Source organism: Caretta caretta, chromosome 1, assembly GCF_965140235.1.
Source record: "Caretta caretta isolate rCarCar2 chromosome 1, rCarCar1.hap1, whole genome shotgun sequence".
Lineage (NCBI taxonomy): Eukaryota > Metazoa > Chordata > Testudines > Cheloniidae > Caretta > Caretta caretta.
The window spans coordinates 137,624,579-137,650,928 of NC_134206.1; the positions used below are offsets into that span (position 1 = coordinate 137,624,579).

The 26,350-nt window shown below is 42.6% G+C and overlaps 1 protein-coding gene across 2 annotated transcripts in view; it reads right to left on the reverse strand.

Moving 5' to 3' along the window:
- Nucleotides 1–1,142: 1,142 nt before the first annotated feature.
- Nucleotides 1,143–26,350, reverse strand: part of ASB11 (ankyrin repeat and SOCS box containing 11) — a 42,060-nt gene continuing 16,852 nt past the window's right edge. For both annotated transcript variants that reach the window (XM_048861473.2, XM_048861463.2), the window contains 2 exons: nt 25,945–26,136; nt 1,143–5,647 (listed from right to left, as the gene is read on the reverse strand). In XM_048861473.2, coding sequence (XP_048717430.1) covers nt 5,523–5,647; nt 25,945–26,136 — 317 coding nt within the window. In that variant the 3' untranslated portion in view covers nt 1,143–5,522. The remainder of the gene's footprint in view (nt 5,648–25,944; nt 26,137–26,350) is intronic.

Consider the following 26,350-nt stretch of genomic DNA (forward strand, 5'->3'; position numbering starts at 1 on the left):
TCACTGCATCTTCTCCATCTTCTGTTCCAAGGCCTGATCTCAACCAATATTATAATATTAACAATAATTTATATAGTACTCCAGTCCCGGTTGCTGTAACCTGATAGTACCTTCATATATTAATCCTTCGAACATGAGGAAAAATTAACTGCTATCATGATACTCTGGTGCTAATAACTGCTCTAACAGAAAGCTTCTGATTTACACTGAGAGGAGAACAAGGTGCAAGGTTACTGTTTGAGTCAGCTTGCTTAACTGCTCAGTCAGACTAAATTGAAGTGAGCCTTTAGTGTACAATTAATACGGAAACTGTAACTAAGTGCAATTTTCAATACTCCAGCCCATTAGTAAACTAATTTGCAGCAGGTTAAGTGACAGTTAATAAAGAGAGGCCCATGGCTGACACAGCAGCAGCATTGCAGGTCACAACTGAGCAAGGTGACTTGGCAGAGCAGCGTACAGAAGCTTGGACACTGACAACCTTTGTTATACTCAGGCCAGAGTTATTAAGTCCTTTGAACACTGAATTCACTCAATTTTTTTTTAAATGGCTGTCTCACAGATTTCTCTGGCCTCTGTTTTGTTCATAAGAACACTTCTCTCAGAGGATTGCTTCTCTCTTAGACCTTCTGGTGACCCAAACCTGTAGAACATAATTCCTCAGACTGGGGTGATAGATGAGAGAATCTACTTTTCTGAGCACCTTTGCATCGTGGATGGCACTCCCCCCAGCTGCAGTGAAGGAAAAATGCAGAGGCTGACTAAAAATGTGATTCTATAGAAATTTCACTGATAAATATTTCATCAATGAAAATCTCCATGTACACCAAACCTTACCGAGTGTTAGCACACGGACATGTTATTCATACTAGTTTAAAATGGTAGCAAAAATCCTCTCTGCCTCCCTGAATTTTATTATAATTACTGAATTTCTAAGTAACATTTCCTTCCCCTCCCCAAATCATTCTGGATGTCATTCATTCAAGAAATTTTCAATTGCTAAATTATAATATTAATATAATTTCCTTCCCTCCCACCACCAAGTTTGATTCATGAATTTCTACAAGGGCTGAGAAGCTTAAGGATAAAGGTGTTTTCCAGAAATAAAAATAAAAACCAGACAAACAGTTCTTTGTGGAATAAACTCTATTAGATATTACACATCTATTGCAGAACATTTTAAAAAATTCACAATGAGGAGCAACAGGTTTGTGCAAAGAAAAAAAACCCCTATTTTCAGAAGAAAAAACCACAAAGACATCATAAACTGTTAGCCGGATAGATGGGTCAGTTGCCTTTTCAGACGGTCACCTAAAAGTTTGCTTATAAATTAATTTTATTATGAGGCTTTGCAATCTTGGCATGCTGCCACATGGTGATGCAGCATCGCACCATAGATATTGGGAGTCTTTCAACAGCCCTGTCAGATACCGTACTGCCCATTGAAAACTGGGATAACACAGCTTCTGTGGTGGATGGACCAGATTCATCCACCGTGGTGCACATAGGTGAAAATTATTCCTCTCCATGGCAGCTGATCCCTCTGTGCCCCAACAAGATTCTCCCCAGTGGAGGTCAGTAGTGACACTCTCCCTTAGGATTTGTACTGGTGGAGAACGGCAGTAATTGTGGCAGTGGCTCCATAAAAGCATTTCCAGTGGCCGCTGTGAAGGTGATGCACTGAGTCAGCATGTGCCCTAGATGTCTAGGCCATGCTTGCTTTTGGGCAATCACCATCCATTTTCTGGAGTATGCTAGCAATTTACACAGAGGAAGGATATGGAGAAGGAGGAGAAGACAGAGGGACTTTCCCCTTCCCATACCCTTCCACGGTAGACTTTTTTGCAGCCAGGCCCTGTACTTTGTTTTTTCACAGTGGAAGCCAGTGTAAATCCCAGGTGAATCCAATCCTATATGAACATTCAGAAAGAAAGAACCATATAATGGTGAACAGTTGAATAAACAGATATCAACTTAATTTTACATGAACAGGAAGACTAGTCAACCTGAGAAGGGAATGCTGATCACTGCGTATGAATCCAACATGCAATATATACTGCCATATTTACGCGTGGAATGTCTTCCAAGGAAATACCTGACAGCCTCTCAATTATACCCACACATTTCAGGAGTATACCAGTTTTTCCCTTTTAAACAAACATTCATATAGCGAGTTTTACTTCCTGATCCAGAAAAAGATCATGTTTGCCACTGACAAGCCAATCAGAAAGCAGGAATTTGTATATTTGAATTAAGTAGCTCAGAGGTAAGCAAGTTTTCCTTGTACTCACTCATAGCCAACTGGGGCACACTTATTTGCATATGAGATCTGATTTGTTAACATAGTAGCAGATGTCAATATTGTTCATCTCCGAGAAAACAAATAAACAATAGAAACTGGCTAATTTACCACATAACTATTTTTAATAGGTGGGCGCAAGATGTGGGAAGTAATATCTTTTATTGGACCAACTTCAACTGAAGACAAGCTCTGTGTATAAACTTAACAGCCTGTCTCTCCCACCAACAGATGTTGGTCTAATAAAAGATATGACCTCACCCACTTTGTGCCCCCCCAAAAAAATTATCAGATCGTTATATGGAAAATGAAGAACTTTCACAATCCCAATTCACGTTACAAACCATAAGGCAAATACTAACTGCCTGTGATTAGAAGGAAACTTTCCCTAGGGGCAAGAGATTAATAATTGTCCAATATGGGATTTGTTGCACCTTTCCCTGAAGCAGCTGGTGTTGGCCACTGTCGGAAAAAAGGATATCAGACTAGATGTTACGGCACAGCAATTCCTATGTTCCTGTGAAAAAGACGATTCACCCAAAAAGCTGATTTGGGTAGATGATATAAAGGATATTGGAGAGAGAGAAAATGAAAGACCACCTCCTGCCATGTCATAAACAATACTTCTGTAAATTGTCACAAAGCAAAATACAGTCAACAAAAAACACTTGTGGCATTTTTAGGCGAGGCAATGGGCTTAGAGCAAAAAAAAATTGGACAACGTATCAAGTGAACTTCTAATACAATTTCAAGACACTGTAACTTTAAATCTTGTTTTCTGATTTTTTTAAATCAAACTTCTCAAAAACCTCTACCCAGAAATAAGATGTGCCATGTGAAATTTCTGGAAGAACAGTGTTTTGGAGGAAAGTTGAGATGAGGGTGGAAAACTGAGCTGATGATGGGAAGCTAGGTTCAACTATAATTATGGGGCAGCTTCTACAACTCCAGAATACAGACCTTCTAGAGTTGCTGCATGGGATTTGCGTTCCTTTAAGGCAGGGATCGGCAACCTCTGGCACGCGGCCTGTCATGGAAATCCACTGGCGGGCCGGGACATGGTTTGTTTACCTGCAGCGTCCGCAGGTTCAGCCATTCACAGCTCCTGCTTGCCACGGTTCACTGTTCCAGGCTAATGGGGACTGCAGGGAGCGGCAGCCAGCACATCCCTCGGCCCGTGCCGCTTCCATTGGCCTGGAACGGCGAACCGCAGCCAGTGGGAGCTGCAATTCAGCCAAACCTGAGGACACTGCAGGTAAACAAACCGTCCCAGCCCGCCAGCAGATTTCCCTGACAGTCCGCATGCCAAAGGTTGCCGATCCCTGCTTTAAAGAATATAAATTCTTCTAAATTTAAAATCCCATGTAAATTACATATTGTATTAATTGTTGTGAGTATAAGGAAAACAACTGTATAATATACACTCTGGAGCAGATCCTCAGCTCAGGTAGATTGTCTCAGTTCACCTGATTTCAATGGACATTTTATATCAGCTGATTGTCTGCCTCTCTGTTTAGATACCAGATGTCACCTAGACACTATGACTGATGCTCTAAAATATGGCAGATTAGATAAAGATAAGGATAATGACACTGAGTGCCAGAAAATGAACACAATCTTTTCAGGTTTTGGTAGGTTCCTGAGATTTTGAGGATACAAAGCTCCAAATGTTAATCCAACTCTCAGAATGCTCTGGCATACGTCCTGTACCATATGAGGAAATGCTTATATTCAATGAAAACTTTGCTTCCCCTTTAGAATGGTTCTTGCTGTTAATGGCAATGGAAAGAACATCCAACCTGTGCAAACACAGGCTATTTTCAGAGGCAGGAAAATGCATTTAACTTCAGTTGTGACATCACTGGTCTGTTCTGCTTGATCCCTGAGGGAAATAGTGATACCTAGCACTTTTCATCTTCCAGATGCTGAACTGTCATAACAATGTGAGGGAGAACAATTTCTCCCATTTTACTGATAGCAAAACTGTAGCTGAAAGGTTAAGTGACTAGCCCAAAGCCAGGGACATTGTTGCTGTCATAGCAAGGGTTAGAGCTCAGAAGTTCCTGGCTTTCAGTCCTACATTGACACTAGACCATGCCTATTTCTCAAGTTATTTCTTTTTATCTTCCGTCGGGGCTTATATTGAAAACCGTTCATTCACAGGTTGAAAATGTATTTGTTCCTCAAACCCTTAAGAGGTCAGGATAACAATATGAAGCTGGAATCCTTTTCAGCTTTGTTGAATCTAAATGAGCCATCACTACCCCCCTGCTTATGGCAAAACTGTACCAAAAGCCTGGGACTGAAGAAACCACTCCTTCCATTAACCAGCCAACCTCTGGAAAAAACAAAACAAACCTTGAACTATACCATCATACTATTAATCCCAGGATCTCCACTTGCTATATTCTAATAGCTCTGGCTCTTTATGACCTTCTGTTCACTCTACTAGTTCATAGGTTTTTCAACTAATAATGGAAAGGCTAAAGCCATAATAAAGTTTCAGAGTCCTTTCACAAAGCCAAATAGTGTGGGAATGAGAGAAGGAAGGAACCTACCACCCCACCCCACCCCCGCCCAATGTTTCCACAGACACTGTCAACAAGGGGCTCCATTCCCCTTTGATATTTTCATTTGAGGATTTATTTCATGAAATCCCAAAAGTTCAGGACTCGTGCAGACTTTTTGCTGCACTTGAAAGGAAAAAGAGGAGAAAATGAGTTATTTCTTTTGGCTTAATTTAAACTTCTCTAGCATCAGACTTCTATACAGTAGTTGACTTCATTAAATCATACTTAAGGTGGCTTGTATACTACACGTACATATACCTGCACAATCTGCTGTTTGTGCATAACTCCCACCACCCCCCCATCCACCCACCACACATGCCCCTGTACAATCGGCTGTTTGGGTGTATACCCACACACAGCGATACAATCTGCTGTTTGCATATTTCAGCCTCTTATCTAACATCAGTGGATTCAACACTAAAGTGTGAGGATATCATTTCCATGGTAACATGCACTGTGCTACAAAGCAGTTTCCAGTGGCTTCAACATATAGAGTATTGTGTCAGGGAGTATTGTTATGTCAGCAGCTAAGTAGTTTGGTACCTATAATAAGCAGTAAATGGTGTCTTTGTCTTTCACCTTGGTTTAATATCTTTGTAGTAAACAGCCATTTTGTTCCTCTCTTGGCAATCATCTTATAGACAATCATAGAGCTATCGATATAAGAGGAACTTCTCAAGTGGCTCAGGAAGATTCAGCTTGTGGACTACATAAAGACATGAGCGACCCAGACACTTCCTGATGCACAGCCGACACAGCTGGGACAGGCTGGCAGGACCTGGAAAAGAGGGAAAAACAAACAAACAAAACCCGTAAACATGAATTTAAAAACTAAGAATAGAATACAAGCGAAGCTTTAAAACAGTTCAAACCCATTGGCCTGCTAAACCCAGGGTTGTGAGTTCAATCCTTGAAGGAGCCATTTAGGAATCTGGGCCAAAAATTGGGGATTGGTCCTGCTTTGAGCAGGGGGTTGGACTAGATGATCTCCTGAGGTCCCTTCCAACCCTGATATTCTATGATTTAAGAATTTTGGGGAAATCCTTCACTATGATGTCTGTGCAAATTTACATTTTCCCTTCTATTGTTTTTTGTTTGTTTGTTTGCTATACATTTCAAGGGTCCTTCTCAAAGTTGAAATACTAATAGTATGGTGCCTGCTAGGTAGGTACATAAGAACATAAGAATGGCCATACTCGGTCAGAACAAAGGTCCATCCAGCCCAGTATCCTGTCTGCCGACAGTGGCCAATGCCAGGTGCCCCAGAGGGAGTGAACCTAACAGGTGATGATCAAGTGGTCTCTCTCCTGCCATCCATCTCCACCCTCTGACAAACAGAGGCTAGAGACACCATTCCTTACCCATCCTGGCTAATAGCCGTTAATGGACTTAACCTCCATGAATTATCCAGTTCTCCAGTAGGTTAGCAGTTTGAATACATGACTAAAAATTAGAGCACATAATACATTTTAGCACTGTGGGGAGTTGGGGAACATATGGGTCCCATTCACATAGGATGAAGAAAAGGTGAGCCAAGTACACTTCTGACTTTGGAAATAAAAAGCAAAAGAGCAGCATTGATAGTGACACAGTCAGCCTGTTAAGGATCCAGAATGTGCCTGACATGAAGAAATGTTAATCCCATGCAGCATTCATCTAAGGTGATCTTCAAGAGACATACTTAAAAATATAATAGTAGAAATGATAGCAACCTGTATAGTTAAGGAGCCGGATGCTCAGTTGTTGTAAATCAGCATAGGTTTATTGATTGCAATGGTACTATGTCAATATATACCAGCTGAGGATCTGATCCAAGGCTGGAATGCAACGCTCCGTATAAACTCTTTAGAAGTTGCTCATAACTTTCTCAAATAAATTCCCTGTAGGAGGAAGTTTTCTAAGCTGTGTGATCATCCAGGGACTTCAATTTGAGTGACATATGCTGGAGGTCTCATGCTGCCAGTACTAAAACATCCTTGGGATTCATAAATAGTATAAATGACGGTTTCCTAACTCAAAAAGTGTTGCATCCAACATAGGGGAATTCTATTTTAGATCTCATTTTGACAGATACAGAAGAACTGATCACAGAACTAAAAATTAATGGTAACTTAGTTATAGGTGACCATGACTTGATCGCATTTATAATTTTCAAACAATAAAGTCCACACCAGTGATATTTATAACTGGTGCTTTGAAAAGGCCAATTTCTCAAAGCTGAAAACAATTAGAAGCCAAATCAACTGGGAGGAAGAATTTAATAAAAAAATGTGAATCATAACTGGGAATTGTTTAAGAATACTTTACGAGCTGCTCAGGAAGCCACACTTGAGGAAGAAGGCCATATCAGTTAAAAATAATGACCTAGTTTAGTGGTGAAGTAAAGGAAGCTAAAAAATAAAATAAATAATAAATAATAATAATATATAACAAATGGAAGAAAAGGGAAGCTGATAGTAATTACTATAAATCAAAAGTTGGGAATTGTAGAAAATACATAAGGGAAGCAAAGGGTCACAGAAGAAATCTATGACCACCAGAGTTAAGGACAATACAAAGGAGTTTTTAAAGTAGATTAGGAACAAAAAGAATCCTAACAATGGTAATGGTCCATTACTAGATGGTAGAATTATCACAGTTAGATTGCAGAAAAGGCATAAATGCTTGATAAATATTTCTGTTCTGTATTTGGGAAAAAACAGATAATATCGTCAGAGCATGTGATATCATTCTTTCCATTCCACTAGTATCTCAGGAGGATGTTAAACAGTAGCTAATAAACACAGACATTTTTAAATCAGCAGGTCCAGATAACTTGCATCCAAGATTTTTAAAAGAGCTGGCTAAGGAGCTTGCTGGACAATTAATACTGATTTTCAGTAAATCTTGGAACATCATAGAGTTCCAGAAGACTGGAAGAAAGCTATTGTTGTGCCAATATTTAAAAACAGTAAACTGGATGACCCAGATAGTTATAGGACTGTCAGTCTGACATTACTCCTGGGCAAGATAATGGAATTAAAGAATTAAAGGAGGGTAGTATAGTTAATGCCAATCAATATGGGATTATGGAAAATATATCCTGTCAAACTAACTTTTGATATCTTTTTATGAGTTTACAAGTAATAGTCTTAATATACTAGATTTCTGTAAGGCATTTGACTTCGTATCATATGACATTTTGATTAAAAAACTAGAAAGATACAAAATTAACATGGCACACATTAAATGGATTAAAAAGCTGACTAATGGAGAGGTCTCAAAATGTAATTGTAAATGGAGAATCATCATCCAATGGGTGTATTTCTAGTGGAGTCCCACAGGGATCGGTTCTTGGCCCTATGCAATTTACATTTTTATTAATGACTTGGAAAAAAAACATAAAATCATCTCTGATAACATTTTCAGATGACACAAAAACTGGGGGAGTGGTTAATAATGCAGAGGATAAGTCACTGATACAGAGCAATCTGGATTTCTTGGTAGGCTGGGCACAAGCAAACAATGTGTATTTTAATAGATATACATCTATGAACAAATAATGTAGCCATACTTTACATGCTGGGAGACTCTATCCCGGGAAGCAGTGACTGAAAAAGATTTGAGAACTGTAGTAGATAATCAGCTGAACAAGAGCTCCCAGTGTGATGCTGTGCCAAAATGGCCAATGTGATCCTTGAATGCAGAGGAATCTATTTGGCACTGGTGTGACCGCTGCTGGAACACTGTGTTCAGTTCTGGGGTCCATAATTCAAGAAAGATGCTGATAAATTGGAGAGGGTTCAGAGAAAAGCCACAAGAATGATTAAAGGATTAGAAAACATGCTTTATAATGATAGTATCAAGGAGTTCAATATAGTAAGCCTAACAAAGGGAAGGTTAAGGGGTGATTTCATCACAGTCTATAAGTACGTACATGGGGAACAAATATTTAATAACGGGCTCTTCAATTTAGCAGAGAAAGGTAAAACACACTTCAGTGGATGGAAGTTGAAGCTAGACAAATTCAGACTGGAAATAAGGCATACATTTTTAACCGTGAGTGTAATTAACCCTTGGAACAACTTACCAAGGGCCATGGTGGTTTCTCCATCAATGGCAATATTTAAATCAAGATTAGATGTTTTTCCAAAAGATCAGCTCTAGGAATTATTTTGGGGAAGTTCAGTGGCCCACAGGAGATCAGACTAAATGATCACAACGGTCCCTGCTGGTCTAGGAATCTACTAAATGTTTGTGCAAACTTCATTCTGATATTTTTGAGCTGTGGTCATAACAAAACAAAAAGTTGCATTATCACATTAGAAATGTTGCCCATGGCTAATTCATAGAATCATAGAATATCAGGGTTGGAAGGGACCTCAGGAGGTCATCTAGTCCAACCCCCTGCTCAAAGCAGGACCAATCCCCAACTAAATCATCCCAGCTAGGGCTTTGTCAAGCCAGACCTTAAAAACTTCTAAGGAAGGAGATTCCACCACCTCCCTAGGTAACGCATTCCAGTGTTTCACCACCCTCCGAGGGAAAAAGTTTTTCCTAATATCCAACCTAAACCTCCCCCACTGCAACTTGAGACCATTACTCCTTGTTCTGTCATCAGCTACCACAGAGAACAGTCTAGATCCATCCTCTTTGGAACCCCCTTTTAGGTAGTTGAAAGCAGCTATCAAATCCCCCCTCATTCTTCTCTTCCGCAGACTAAACAATCCCAGTTCTCTCAGCCTCCCCTCATAAGTCATGTGTTCTAGTCCCCTAATCATTTTTGTTGCCCTCCACTGGACTCTTTCCAATTTTTCCACATCCTTCTTGTAGTATGGGGCCCAAAACTGGACACAGTACTCCAGATGAGGCCTCACCAATGTCCAATAGAGGGGAACGATCACATCCCTCGATCTGCTGGCAATGCCCCTACCTATACATCCCAAAATGCCATTGGCCTTCTTGGCAACAAGGGCACACTGTTGACTCATATCCAGCTTCTCATCCACTGTAACCCCTAGGTCCTTTTCTGCAGAACTGCTGCCTACACATTCGGTCCCTAGTCTGTAGTGGTGCATGGGATTCTTCTGTCTTAAGTGCAGGACTCTGCACTTGTCCTTGTTGAACCTCATCAGGGTTCTTTTGGCCCAATCCTCTAATTTGTCTAGGTCCCTCTGGATCCTATCCCTTCCCTCCAGCGTATCTACCACTCCTCCCAGTTTAGTGTTATCTGCAAACTTGCTGAGGGTGCAATCCACATCATCCTCCAGATCATTTATGGAGCTATTGAACAAAACCGGCCCCAGGACCGACCCTTGGGGCACTCCACTTGATACCGGCTGCCAACTAGACATGGAGCCATTGATCACTACCCGTTGAGCCCGACAATCTAGCCAGCGTTCTATCCACCTTATAGTCCATTCATTCAGCCCATACTTCTTTAATTTGCTGGCAAGAATACTGTGGGAGACCATGTCAAAAGCTTTCCTAAAGTCAAGGAATAACACGTCCACTGCTTTCCCCTCATCCACAGAGGCAGTTATCTCATCATAGAAGGCAATTAGATTAGTCAGGCATGACTTGCCCTTGGTGAATCCATGCTGACTGTTCCTGATCACTTTCCTCTCCTCTAAGTGCTTCAGAATTGATTCCTTGAGGACCTGCTCCATGATTTTTCCAGGGACTGAGGTGAGGCTGACTGGCCTGTAGTTCCCAGGATCCTCCTCCTTCCCTTTTTTAAAGATGGGCACTACATTAGCCTTTTTCCAGTCGTCCGGGACTTCCCCCGATCGCCATGAGTTTTCAAAGATAATGGCCAATGGCTCTGCAATCACATCCGCCAACTCTTTTAGCACTCTTGGATGCAGTGCATCCGGCCCCATGGACTTGTGCTCGTCCAGCTTTTCTAAATAGTCCCGAACCACTTCTTTCTCCACAGAGGGCTGGTCACCTCCTCCCCATGCTGTGCTGTCCAGTGCAGTAGTCTGGGAGCTGACCTTGTTCGTGAAGACAGAGGCAAAAAAAGCTTTGAGTACATTAGCTTTTTCCACATCCTCTGTCACTAGGTTGCCTCCCTCATTCAGTAAGGGGCCCACACTTTCCTTGACTTTCTTCTTTTTGCTAACATACCTGAAGAAACCCTTCTTGTTACTCTTAACATCTCTTGCTAGCTGCAACTCCAGGTGTGATTTGGCCTTCCTGATTTCACTCCTGCATGCCCAAGCAATCTTTTTATACTCTTCCCTGGTCATTTGTCCAATCTTCCACTTCTTGTAAGCTTCTTTTTTGTGTTTAAGATCAGCAAGGATTTCACAGTTAAGCCAAGCTGGTCGCCTGCCATATTTACTATTCTTTCTACACATCGGGATGGTTTGTCCCTGTAACCTCAATAAGGATTCTTTAAAATACAGCCAGCTCTCCTGGACTCCTTTCCCCCTCATGTTATTCTCCCAGGGGATCCTGCCCATCAGTTCCCTGAGGGAGTCAAAGTCTGCTTTTCTGAAGTCCAGTGTCCGTTTTCTGCTGCTCTCTTTTCTTCCCTGTGTCAGGATCCTGAACTCGACCATCTCATGGTCATTGCCTCCCAGGTTCCCATCCACTTTATCTTCCCCTACTAATTCTTCCCGGTTTGTGAGCAGCAGGTCAAGAAGAGCTCTGCCTCTAGTTGGTTCCTCCAGCACTTGCACCAGGAAATTGTCCCCTACACTTTCCAAAAACTTCCTGGATTGTCTGTGCACCGCTGTATTGCTCTCCCAGCAGATATCAGGGTGATTGAAGTCTCCCATGAGAACCAGGGCCTGTGATCTAGTAACTTCTATTAGTTGCCAGAAGAAAGCCTCATCCACCTCATCCCCCTGGTCCACCTCATCCCCATTCAATAATGCTTGAATGGATTTTGTTCAAACTTGACTTGTTTTATGGAAACTGGTTCAGAAATTCTGAAGCTATGAGTGCTAAAAGCATTTTCATGTGTGCACAATAAGGCTTTTTCTGATTCTTTGTTTGACCTAAATCTTAGAACCATGAAGGTGTGCATGAGTATTAGATTTTTAGCTAATATGGTCATAGAATCATAGAATATCAGAGTTGGAAGGGACCTCTGGAGGTCATCTAGTCCAACCCCCTGCCCACAGCAGGACCAATCCCCAACTAAATCATCCCAGCCAGGGCTTTGTCAAGCTGGACCTTAAAAACTTCTAAGGAAGGGGATTCCACCACCTCCCTAGGTAACGCATTCCAGTGTTTCACTACCCTCCTAGTGAAAAAGTTTTTCCTAATATCCAACCTAAATCTCCTCCACTGCAACTTGAGACCATTACTCCTTGTCCTGTCATCTGCTATCACTGAGAATAATCTAGATCCATCCTCTTTTTATCCACCTTTCAGGTAGTTAAAAGCAGCTATCAAATCCCCCCTCATTCTTCTCTTCTGTAGACTAAATGATCCCAGTTCCCTCAGCCTCTCCTCATAAGTCACGTGTTCCAGACCCCTAATCATTTTTGTTGCCCTTCGCTGGACTCTCTCCAATTTTTCCACATCCTTCTTCTAGTGTGGGGCCCAAAACTGGACACAGTACTCCAGATGAGGCCTCACCAATGTCCAATAGAGGGGAACTATCACGTCCCTCAATCTGCTGGCAATGCCCCTACTTATACATCCCAAAATGCCATTGGCCTTCTTGGCAACAACGGCACACTGTTGACTCATATCCAGCTTCTCGTCCAGTGTCACCCCTAGGTCCTTCTCTGCAGAACTGCTGCCGAGCCATTCGGTCCCTAGTCTGTAGCGGTGCATGGGATTCTTCCGTCCTAAGTGCAGGACTCTGCACTTGTCCTTGTTGAACCTCATCAGATTTCTTTTGGCCCAATCCTCCAATTTGTCTAGGTCTCTCTGTATCCTATCCCTGCCCTGGTCATGTGCTTTGCTTAGCTAATAGCAGAATGCAAAGCAGTATGGTGAGAATAAATGTAATAAGGAGTGCTTGGAGCTCAGATGTCATAGTAATGTGGGCTGTACTTAGTCAGATGTTTGCATGTACAACACATGTACACAATTGCATGTTCAAATATATATGTGTGTGCCCAAACACCCATATGCACACAATACCTGTTTTTGTGGGTATGCAAATGTAACCTTCTATTGAGTGTGTTTTATAGGTCCTGCTCTCTGCCTGATCGCAGAGTATATGAGTGTTACAGCCCCAGCTAGATAGCGTTGGCTCTTTAGGTCAAAGTGTAGTAGCTTACGCTTTTAGCTCTGGAGATCCCTGGAGCGTTAACCAAGGTGGTGGCTGTCACATAAATGTTTTGCAAGCACAACTTAGACACCCCTGTTTAATAATATGGCTCCAAATCTCCAAAGGTGCTTCATGGAATGAAATAATTCTAAAGGTAAATTTGTGGTCCTAAACAAGCTGACAGTGTTCCATTAAAAAATTAACAGGGAGAAAAGCAGGGAACAAACATGTAGGAAAAAACAGCTCATATAAATGGCACTTGAGATGAAGCGGGAAACAGCTCTGTAGGCAAACAAGAAAGCAAGAAAGAAAAGCTCTCACATTAAAAATAGTCATTACATAATGGCAAGGAAGGAAAAAAGGGTAAAGGAAAATATCTACATATACACAGCAGAAAACTTAGGAAGTAGAAAGAAGGTTGCTCAAAAGAAGTATTTTTGGTGCCTGCATTTGAAAAGAGGATTATAGGGAAAATGTTTGGGTGGAGAAGTAAAGATGCAATGAAGTGTTTGAAAGCAAAAGAGATAGGACATTTGGATTTTTTCCAGGTCCGGAATTTATTCATCTTTCAAAAGTGGAGAGCCAAGACTAAATTAATTAAAATGTTCTATAGACCACACAATTGTAAGGAAGAACAGAATGAATAGCTGATAGTGGAAATCAAAAGGATTTGTGGGAAAACTAATAGCAATGAGAGACCTTTCTACCCAGACATAAACTGTGATAGATTTAATGGAAAAGACAAATTGAGCAGTAGATTTATGAACATTGTACTTGTTCATGCAGCCTATAAATCAAGCCACATAGATAACTCTTGAGTTAGCTCAGAGAAACTCAGATGTTATGACAAAAGATATAAATATAGCAAACCATATATGTAAAAGTGCTGTGACCAGATTTATAGTCAGATTTAAACCGCGATGGTTTTGAATGACTAATAGAAGCTCTGGGTGAAAACCAATCCAATAATGGAATGGGAGGGAAGGATATTAAGAGGGAAATTACATTTCATGAGTGGGTTAAAGTCACTTCTGTGCAGAGAGCCAGCACAAAGCCCAAGCACTTAAGTGGTCAAAATTGGACTTCAGTGGGACTTAAGCAATGGATAAGCCTTTTGCTAGCCCTCTGAATACAGTGAATTTCATCCAGTCTGAGTAAGGTGGATGTATTTGTTTATTGATAATAAATGCATTAAGGGCTGGAATCACTTGTGGAGTTACACTGGCATGAGCCAGAATAGACCCTGACATGGGTCCCATCGTTGGAAAGCCTGCCAAGGAAGAGACCGAAGCAGTGCAAAAGAGCCACAGCCTGAGTTTCACTGTGTTGGAAGAGGTTGGAAGGGGCCAGCAGGGTTCCAAAAGTAGACAGTGCTAGCTAAGCAAAATGCATAAAAAGCTCTAGTAAACACCACTTCCCTTCCCTTGAGGTGAATCTCCCACATGATACTGTAGGCCTAGCTAGTGAAGGGAGGTGTATTTTACACTTCCCTGCATGAGCACTAGTGAGAGTAGAGAGAGAAAACAATGTGGATACAGAGAGGAGTGCAAAAATCAATCTAAGAGAATAAAAGGGGCTTTGAGTGGCTTGTAACATGAGCTACTAGGGAGAATGGGAGAATGGATGGACCTACAGAGGCATAAAAAATAAATGGCAGGAAAGATGAGTGGGGTAAAGACATGGCTTACAACAACACTGCATACCAATGACAAGAAAGGCAGAGCAGAGCATGAAGAGTGCACAAGAATGAAAGAAAACTGCTTTTCAATTGCATAAAGAAAAGGAGTACTTGTGGCACCTTAGAGACTAACCAATTTATTTCAGCATAAGCTTTCGTGAGCTGCAGCTCACTTCATCGGATGCATACTGTGGAAAATACAGAAGATGTTTGTTTTTATACACACAAATCATGAAAAAATGGGTGTTTATCACTACAAAAGGTTTTCTCTCCCCCAACCCCACTCTCCTGCTGGTAATAGCTTATCTAAAGTGATCACTCTCCTTACAATGTGTATGATAATCAAGGTGGGCCATTTCCAGCACAAATCCAGGGTTTAACAAGAATGTCTGAGGATAGGGGAGGAAGGGGGGTAAGGAAAACAAGGGGAAATAGGTTACCTTGCATAATGACTTAGGCACTCCCAGTCTCTATTCAAGCCTAAGTTAATTGTATCCAATTTGCAAATGAATTCCAATTCAGCAGTCTCTCGCTGGAGTCTGGATTTGAAGTTTTTCTGTTGTAATATTGCAACTTTCATGTCTGTAATCGCGTGACCAGAGAGATTGAAGTGTTCTCCGACTGGTTTATGAATGTTATAATTCTTGACATCTGATTTGTGTCCATTTATTCTTTTACGTAGAGACTGTCCAGTTTGACCAATGTACATGGCAGAGGGGCATTGCTGGCACATGATGGCATATATCACATTGGTAGATGTGCAGGTGAACGAGCCTCTGATAGTGTGACTGATGTTATTAGGCCCTGTGATGGTGTCCCCTGAATAGATATGTGGGCACAGTTGGCAACGGGCTTTGTTGCAAGGATAGGTTCCTGGGTTAGTGGTTCTGTTGTGTGGTGTGTGGTTGCTGGTGAGTATTCACTTCAGGTTGGGGGGCTGTCTGTAGGCAAGGACTGGCCTGTCTCCCAAGATTTGTGAGAGTGTTGGGTCATCCTTCAGGATAGGTTGTAGATCCTTGATAATGCGTTGGAGGGGTTTTAGTTGGGGGCTGAAGGTGACGGCTAGTGGCGTTCTGTTATTTTCTTTGTTGGGCCTGTCCTGTAGTAGGTGACTTCTGGGAACTCTTCTGGCTCTGTCAATCTTTTTCTTCAGTTCAGCAGGTGGGTACTGTAGTTGTGAGAATACTTGATAGAGATCTTGTAGGTGTTTGTCTTGTCTGAGGGGTTGGAGCAAATGTGGTTGTATCGCAGAGCTTAGCTGTAGACAATGGATCGTGTGGTGTGGTCAGGGTGAAAGCTGGAGGCATGTAGGTAGGCATAGCGGTCAGTAGGTTTCTGGTATAGGTGGTGTTTATGTGACCATCATTTATTAGCACCGTAGTGTCCAGGAAGTGGATCTCTTGTGTGGACTGGACCAGGCTGAGGTTGATGGTGGGATGGAAATTGTTGAAATCATGGTGGAATTCCTCAAGGGCTTCTTTTCCATGGGTCCAGATGATGAAGATGTCATCAATATAGCACAAGTAGAGTAGGGGCGATAGGGGACGAGAACTGAGGAAGAGTTGTTCTAAGTCAGCCATAAAAATGTTGGCATACTGTGGGGCCATGCGGGTACCCATAGCAGTGCCGCTGATTTGAAGGTATACATTGTCCCCAAATGTAAAATAGTTATGGGTAAGGACAAAGTCACAAAGTTCAGCCACCAGGTTAGCCGTGACATTATCGGGGATAGTGTTCTTGATGGCTTGTAGTCCATCTTTGTGTGGAATGTTGGTGTAGAGGGCTTCTACATCCATAGTGGCCAGGATGGCGTTATCAGGAAGATCACCAATGGATTTTCCTCAGAAAGTCAGTGGTGTCTTGAAGGTAGCTGGGAGTGCTGGTAGAATAGGGCCTGAGGAGGGAGTCTACATAGCCAAACATCCTGTTGTCAGGGTGCCAATGCCTGAGATGATGGGGCGCCCAGGATTTCCAGGTTTATGGATCTTGGGTAGTAGATAGAATATCCCAGAAGGAGGTGCTGTTGTCATCATGAATAGGTCGGAATATGAACAAGAGGCTGCTCGGCAGCTCTCCAACACCACTTTCTACAAGCCATTACCCTCTGATCCCACTGAGGGTTACCAAAAGAAACTACAGCATTTGCTCAAGAAACTCCCTGAAAAAGCACAAGATCAAATCCGCACAGACACACCCCTGGAGCCCCGACCTGGGATATTCTATCTACTACCCCCCCCCTTCCTCAGACATTCTTGTTAAACCCTGGATTTGTGCTGGAAATGGCCCACCTTGATGATCATACACATTGTAAGGAGAGTGATCACTTTACATAAGCTATTACCAGCAGGAGAGTGGGGTGGGGGGAGAGAAAACCTTTTGTAGTGATAAACACCCATTTTTTCATGATTTGTGTGTATAAAAACAAATATCTTCTGTATTTTCCACAGTATGCATCCGATGAAGTGAGCTGTAGCTCATGAAAGCTTATGCTGAAATAAATTGGTTAGTCTCTAAGGTGCCACAAGTACTCCTTTTCTTTTTGTGAATACAGACTAACAGGGCTGTTACTCTGAAACCTGTCAATTGCATAAGGAGCCCAAGGTTGTTAAATCCTCTAAGATACTTAATATAGTGACAGGAGTGATACTATTGGGATAAGCACATCTCTGAACTTTCACATTAGTTTCTAAATGATGTGATCTTTACCCATTGAAATCAATAGAAATTAGGTTCCTCATTCACAAAAAAGTCACTTTGTTACAGGATGAAATGCCGTAGAGATACAGAAGGATGACAATGCTCTATTCTTATTGATTCTTAAAGGACCCAATTCTCATTGACACTAAGCCTTTTATACCAGTGGTTCTCAACCAGGCATATGTGTTCCCCTGGGGGCATGCAGAGGTCTTCGCGGGGGTACATCAACTCATCTAGATATTTGCCTAGTTTTCCAACAGGCCACACAAAAAGCACTAGTGAAATCAGTACAAACTAAAATTTCATACTAGCAATGACTTGTTTATACTGCTCTATATACACAGTAACATAACTTGTGTATATGAACTGTATTAGACGTGCATTTTATGTCATTTACTGATGCGTGCAAGCATGTTAATGAGGTTGAAGTTGTCATGGTGTGTATGCGGTTGCCATGTAAAAATGAGGAGCTGGAAGTAGCAGTAGTGGCAAAATGGTAAGAAATTGAAAATAACTGAATAAAAATCATCCGCTCTGCGAGCAATATATTGCTTTTGGATTCACATCTACAAATAGCGATCCACCTCAAGCTTTCTGTTTCCTTTGAGGAGAAACTCTATCAAAGAACAGTATGAAGCTGGCACATTTGCAACGACATGTGAAGACAAAACAAGGGGAAGCCAGTAGGATGCTTTCAAAGAAAGCTCTGAGTTCCAGACTTGCCAGCTTAAAACGAAAAAAGCTTCAACTATTTCTACAAGAGCACTCAGAGCTTCATATGTGGTCTCCCTTCTCGTAGCAAAATCAAGGGCGCTGTACAGAATTGCGGGAGACCTGATTCTGCCTGCAGCTGTGGCACTTGCAGAAAACATACTTCATAAAAAGCGGGAGCCGATATGCTCAAGAAAGTACCCTTATCAAATGGCCCAGCGTTGCAGAATTGAAGAAATGGCTGAGGATATTGTGTCTCAACTTGCAGAGAAACTTAAAAGGGCAAAAACATTCGCCCTTCAGCTTGATGAGTCTATGGATATTAGCGGAGAAGCTCAGCTGATTGCGTATGTTTGATACCCTGAAACGACTGATATCAATGAGCACATACCGTTTTTCAGAAGTATAAAGGCAAACTCAACCGCAGAGGACATTTTACACTAACTGATTTTTTTTTCTGAACACAATTTGAGTTGGAATTTATGCAAATTCGTCTGCACTGACGGGGCCGGTGCAACAACTGGGAGAGTGAACGGACCTGTAGCTAGGATCAGCAAAGAAAGTCTTTCCTTGCAGTGGGTGCACTGTATCATACACAGAGAGGCACTTGCTTCAAAAAAAGGTGAGTTCTGAACTTCAAGAAGTTTTAAATGAGTCTGTCACAATTGTCAACTTAATCAAGTCCAGGCCACTCAGTGCTCACCTGTTTTGCATTCTTTGTGAAGAGATGGGGTCAGAACATCAGCAACTGTTGCTTCACACAGGTTCACTGGCTTTCAAGAGGGGAAAGTACTTGACAGATTGTTTGAATTACACACAGAAGTTCACACATTTCTTTCTGATTATTCATCTCTTCTTAACCCCTGTGTTTGACAATACTGTGTAGTTAGCTCAGCTCGCCTACCTTGCAGATATATTTAGCAAGCTGAATGATCTAACTTTGTCCATGCAAGACCATGACACCAATGTTCTGAATCTCTATGATAAAGTGAATGCTTTTATCAAGAAAACTGAATTTTGGAAGTCCAAATGTGGAGACAAAGACTTCACCTGTTTTCCACTGCTTTTTCACATGTATGTCACTGATATCTGTACTAGGGAAGTTGTGCAGAGCAAACTTAAAGAAATAATGGATCATTTAGCCCATGTGATGGGGTATCTGCCTCACACTGGGCTCTAAGGAGTTAATAAATCCCTAGGGAGGCTGCGCAGGAGGCAGCCAATCAGAGAAGGGCTGAAGGGAACAGCCAAGCAGGGCCAAGCAGGCCCATATAAAAAGGGAGCTGCTGGGCAAAGGAAGGCAGTTCTCTGCTGGGAGCCCAGGGAGGAAGGACTGTGTCTCTGGAGGGCTAAAAGAACTGCCAGCACCCTGGACAAAGCAGTGCTGCTAGCAGGGACCGTGGGAGTGAGAGAAAGCTCCTGGCTGGCTGCTGGGGTTTGCAGGCTGAGGCTCTGAGGCAAGGGCAAAGAGGATGCTGGGGCCATGTGGACTTGGCCAGACAATTTGCTGCAGTAGTCACTAAGGGAAGTGGCTGAACAGCAGATTGCAGGTCCCCCAGAAGAGGGGGGCACAGTGTGAGGTATGGCCGGAGGACTGTGTTGCTGAAGAGGATGCTGCAGTCCTTGGAGAGACACGGGTGCTATAGCAGGAGTAATGGCGGCGAGGCACCACCCAAAGAAGGCACACTACCATGCAGAGCTAATTTCGAAGACAACCAGCAGGAAGCACCACAGTGGTGAGTGACCCAATTACAGCCCACTTGACATCTGAATTCAAGTCATATTTCCCCAACATTCAACACAACTCAGCTCAGTAAGAAACCCATTCATTTTGTCAGATGTTAGCAGCAGTAACCTCTCTGCCAGTCAGCAAGAAAATCTTCTTTAGCTGTCATCAGAGTGTGGCCTACAAATGAAATGTAATGTCTCCACAATAACCCAATTTTGGTGTTTAGTACAGAAATTACACTGACCTTCGGAACCAGGCTTTGGATGATCTGAGACCTTTTGGGTCAAAATATCTTTGTGAAGTCTCATTTTCTGCTATGACTGCCATCAAGACAAAGGGTAGGAATAGACTCAATGTGGAGAAAAACTTAATTGTTGCTGTCTCTTCCCTGCCTCCCAGAATGACAAGGCTCACAAGTGAAAAATAGGCTTAAGTCAAATATTTATATTCCAATCAATTTATTTGATAATTATATGGTAAAAATGAGAAAGTTGGCAGTTCTCAGTAATAGCATGCTTTGACACTTGTATTTTTATGTCTGATTTTATAAGCAAGTAGTTTTTAAGGGAGGTAAAACTTGGGAGTATGCAAGACAAATCAGACTCCTGAAAGGGGTACAGTAGTCTGGAAAGTTTAAAAAGTATGGATCGGATGAATGGACCATAAGGTGGATAGAAAGCTGGCTAGATTGTCAGAATCAACGGGTAGTGATCAACAGCTTGATGTCTAGTTGGCAGCTAGTATCAAGCGGAGTGCCCCAGGGGTCGGTCCTAGGGCTGGTTTTGTTCAACATCTTTATTAATGATCTGGATGATGGGATTAATTGCACTCTTAGCAAGTTCGCAGATGACACTAAGCTGTGGGGAGAGGTAGATATGCTGGAGGGTAGGGATAGGGTCCAGAGTGACCTAGACAAATTGGAGGACTGGGCCAAAAGAAATCTGGTGAGGTTCAACAAGGAGAAGTGCAGAGCCTTGCACTTAGGAAGGAAGAATCCCATGCACCACTACAGGCTGGGGACCGACTGTCTAAGCAGCAGTTCTGCAGAAAGGGACCAGGAGGTTACAGTGGACGAGAAGCTGGATATGAGTCAGCAGTGTGCCCTTGTTGCCAAGAAGGCCAACGGCATATTGGGCTGGACTAGTAGGAGCATTGCCAGCAGATCGAGGGAAGTGATTATTCCCCTCTGTTCGGCACTGGTGAGGCCACATCTGGAGTATTGCGTCCAGTTTGGTCCCCCCACTATGGAAGGGATGTGGACAAATTGGAGAGAGTCCAGTGGAGGGCAATGAAAATGATGAGGGGGCTGGGGCACATGACTTACGAGGAGAGGCTTAGGGAACTGGGACTATTTAGTCTGCAGCAGAGAAGAGTGATGGGGGATTTGATAGCAGCCGTCAACTACCTGAAGGGGGGTTCCAAAGAGGATGGAGCTAGGCTGTTCTCAGTGGTGGCAGATGACAGAACAAGGAGCAATGGTCTCAAGTTGCAGTGGGGGAGGTCTAGGTTGGATATTAGGCAGAGGTGAAAGTAAGCCGGTACACCCCAGTGCACCGTACCAGGGCGGCCCAGCTTCCCCACTGCTGGAGCCCTGGGTTAGTGGTAGTAGGGCTCTGGGGACTATTTAAAGGGCCGGGGCTCCCTCTGCTTCTACTGCCCCGGTCCTTTAAATAGCACCTGGAGCCCTACTACCAGGTAGCAGCGGCAACCAGGGGCTCTGGCAACAGTTTAAAGGGCCTGGGGTGGTAGCTGCACCCGAGCCCTGGGCCCTTTCATAGAATCACAGGGTTGGAAGGGACCTCAGGAGGTCATCTAGTCCAACCCCCTGCTCAAAGCAGGACCAATCCCCAATTTTTGCCCCAGATTCCTAAATGGCCCCCCTCAAGGACTGAACTCACAACCCTCGGTTTAGCAGGCCAATGCTCAAACCACTGAGCTATCCCTCAGCTGCCACTGCTACCCTGGCCAGGAAGGGGAAGGGGGAGGGCACTTACCTGTACAGGGCGGGCCAGGGCTGGTTCTGATCCCCCTCCATCCCAGCCCCTTCCGCACGAGGCCCTGCCCCTTCCGGGGGCCAGAGCAGACCCCAACCCAGCCCTGTACCGGTAAGTCCCAATTTCTACTTTCACCCCTGATATGAGGAAACACTATTTCACTAGTTTCAGAGTAGCAGCCGTGTTAGTCTGTATTCGCAAAAAGAAAAGGCGTACTAGTGGCACCTTAGAGACTAACCAATTTATTTGAGCATGAGCTTTCGTGAGCTACAGCTCACTTCATCGGATGCATTCAGTGGAAAATACAGTGAGGAGATTTATATACACACAGAACATGAAAAAATGGGTGTTATCATACACACAGTAAGGAGAGTGATCACTTAAGATAAGCTATTACCAGCAGGAGAGTGGAGGGGAGGGGGGGAAGAAAAGCTTTTGTAGTGATAATCAAGGTGGGCCATTTCCAGCAGTTAACAAGAACGTCTGAGGAACAGTGGGCGGGGGGGGGGGGGAATAAACATGGGGAAATAGTTTTTAAGGCCCGGCTTGACAAAGCCCTGGCTGGGATGATTTAGTTGGTGTTGGTCCTGCTTTGAGCAGGGGGTTGGACTAGATGATCTCCGGAAGTCCCTTCCAACCCTGATATTCTATGATTCTATGAAAGGTTGAGAACCTTTATATGCTTCACAAATGGTGTGGAATGGAATGGAATGCTAACTGTATTATACTGTCCAGCCACTAGGTGGTGGAATACTGTTAGATAAATGAAGAACTAAAGCAAAACCTTGTTTGACAAAAGCCGTGTGGGGCAGAAATGTTGGGGGTTTGGCTGTATGTGTCCCAGTCAACAGTCTTAAGTAAAGGACTTGTTCCTTTAGCTGTTGATGTAGCTATTCGTGAATGCAATCTGTCCTCCTGTAAGCTTCAGGCATTTTGTATTCCAATTGTATTGATTCCTGTACCTCTTTCTTTTGTCCTTTTGTCGGGCAAGCTGGAGGTGCAAAAATTGTTGTTGGACTTTTGTTACACTAAACACCCCTCTGCTCATAACCTATACGCGACTGCAATGATCTGTGTACAAAATATGCCGAGGTACCATTTGAAAACGAACCATTAACTGATCATTAATATTCATGCACGATATATGTATGCAGAGGCTATTAAAAGTTATGGCTATACGCTGGAATTATGACTAACGTGTGCTTAAACTAGGGAAATCAGGGGGTGTTGGTAAATAGGTTGCTTTAGACAAAGGCATGTGTATTTGATTCGCTGACCAGCGGAATCTTCCCACAAAGACAATGAAGGTCCATTTTTACATATTGGACAAGCACCGCTATTAAGCTAACAAGTGGGGGAAGAAAAAGCATGGAGCTTCCTTCACCACAAGACTGCTGGAATGAACTTTACATTGAGAGGGAACCCTCAGAAGAATCAATTTCAAATGTTTACTGGTCTATAAAGACAGGGGAGCTGAACCTCAAGTGATAAGCAATTGAATCAACTGTATATGATGTTACTGTATTATGAGAGTGAGATTTTTTTCTGAAAGCTAATACACAATGGTGATTAATATCACTGTGAAATGTACTTATTAACACTACATGAGGAAATCTGGATACTTAATGGTATTATCTTTTAAAGTCTCCGGCAAAACAGGTTCCACCCTGGACAGGAGAAAAAGCAGCTATTACCTGTCTGCTATGTAAATTAAGCCTGGAGGAATCAAAACAATGGAAGCTATGTATCCTTTACACACAAGGGGATAGCAGGACCACAGGAAGGGAAAAACAGCATGAGATCATCCTGTCTCTTGAAACAAGTTCACTGAACTTTGGAAGCTATAAGCAAGGACAGAAGCCATCTTTGGCATCCATCACTAGGCAGACATAAGGGAATAGAGCTCTTGAAAGCTGAGAAAGATGGGTCCTTCACCAAAGGAGGGGCTAAAGTCTCTGGAAAATGAATATAGGTGAGAAACCTGCTTAGGCAAAGGTTGTACCTTGCTAGAGTTCGCATTAGACTTTTAAATGGGTGTTCTCACTTTTGTTTTACTTGTAACCCTCTCTAACTGTATTCCTTTTACTTGGCATTACTTAAGCTGTGTCCTATTGTTAATAAATTTGTTTTATTTTCTTAGTTGGTTTATAGTGCGTGCTGTGTTTAAATGGGAGAGGGTATTCACCCCAGTTAAGTTAATAAGTTGTGATGTGCTTTTGTCTCTTTAGAGGAACAAACAACCCCTGTTAGTTCTCTGAACTGTCCAGGAGAGGGCTGGACATTGCAGATTACACAGTTTTGGAAAAATTTGGGACTGGGAGGGTGTTGGGGTCACATTTCTGGTTGTAACCAAGGCTGGTGGAAGCCAGTGTGGGTCTACAGGGCTATGTACAGGCTGCTGGGGCCACAGCAGCTGAACCACAGAACTTCTAGCACGCAGACACTCAGGGTGTAACCTGCACGCTTGTTGCCAACTGTTAGTATCCCAGGCAGGGAGTTACAGTAGCAAGGCATTGTGAGGCACTCAGGGTTACAGGGGAAGAGATCACACAACCCCTCACTGGTCTGTATTGCCCCCTGAAACCCTGTCACAACTTTATCTCATAGTCACTAGGTAGACAATGCAAACATGTATAGAGATCCTTTGCCAGACTGTTCCACAAGGGAAGAATGGGACTGATGCCAGATACAGAAATAAATATACCTTGGAGAAAAAGAGAAAATTTGAACTCAGAACATATAATAAAGAAATCAAAACAATTGAATGTTGGTAAAATAAGGAACTTCAAGACAGATATTTTACAATCTCACTGGAAGTGGGAAAAATACATGACGATTAGTCAAAAGCTATTAGTGGACCAAAATTTAGGAAGGGATCTAATAAAGATTTTGAATTCTACAGATTGCTAGGTCTATCCTATTAAATTGGTAGGGTCCAAACAGCTTTCCTCAGATGAAAATGTGCTGTAAAACTGTAAGGCTAAAGGAAAGAATAATTCAGCTCAGCATGTATTTCAGAGCTATTCGTTATACAGAGCCTTAGCTGGGCATTTCACTTTACAAAACAAATCGAGGTGGAGTTTCTACCCTCCAGAGTTAGATGTACATATGAAGGTAAACAGCATGGCAAAAATTCTACATGAGAAGAAGGTGCAAGATGAGATGGCTAAAATGTTGGCACATCTCTAGTACAAAGTTTCTTCCAAACAGATTTTTAAATGGTACTAGAAATACTCTCAGAAAGGCTAAGGGTAAATTACGAAGGCTCGTTGATCTAGCAGAATGCTTCCTGAAGCTTCATGTAATGGCAGTAATATGAGACGCTAAGTAGCCAACTGGGCTTAAGTTCCACTTTCTCACTGTAACCAAGTTAAACACATTCATGGAGCTGTTTATGCAGGGAGCTGCACAATGAGACTCTGTAACATCCAAGTTGATGTATACCAGGGGTTCTCAAACTGGGGGTCGGGACCCCTCAAGGGGTCACAAAGTTATTACATGGGGGGGTCACGAGCTGTCAGCTTTTATAATGGTGTTAAATATATATAAAAGTGTTTTTAATTTATTAGGGGAGATCGCACTCAGAGGCTTGCTATGTGAAAGGGGTCACCAGTACAAAGGTTTGAGAACCACTGATGTATACATTTCATTGGGGATTACTGGTTTGTATGCAAAATAGTTGTTAGCGTGCTGTCTCAAATATGGTTGATACTAACAGTAATAAATACACATACTTAGCACTTCTCATTCATAGCTTTCCAAGCACTTTACAAAGGCAGATAAGCGCTATCCTTATTCAACAGATGGGAAACTGAGGCACATAAAAATGGCACGACTTGTCTGCCATCACATGGGCAGTCAGGGGCAAAGCTAGGAACAGAACTGAGATCTCTTGACTCTCATTCTTGTGCCCTGTCTTGAAACATCCTGGGGAATCTCAGAGAATTAACAGAGGGAGCAGCAGTATGTGGAAAAGCAAGATGAACATGAAAAAATACTTATGAAAAGGAAATAAAAACGGTCCAAATTTAAAAAAAGAAAGAGCCATTACCTTCCCGAAGCAAGAGGGCCTGTCCCACTTTGCTGTTGGGGGCTGCCAGATCAAGGGCACATTTGAATTCAGCATTTCTGCATGTCAAGCTAGCGCCATAGTCCATTAACAAGTTGACTGCTTCTGTGCTGGATTTCCTAACTGCAGCATGGAGTGGGGTGTCTAATCGTTTACCCAAGTCAACACTGGCTCCTTAAAAGAACACACAGAGAGATAAGAATAGACCAGGGTTAGCATAAGGAGAAAGCAGGGAAATACCTGACTGGCTGAGTCTAAGATTTATATCACACATCATTAGCATCAATAAATTAAGTGCACCTGATGGCACACAGGACTTGCCATCTTCTCTTGATTATAGCAATGCTTTATAACCAGAAGTCACATGGCTACTATATTAGCATCAAGA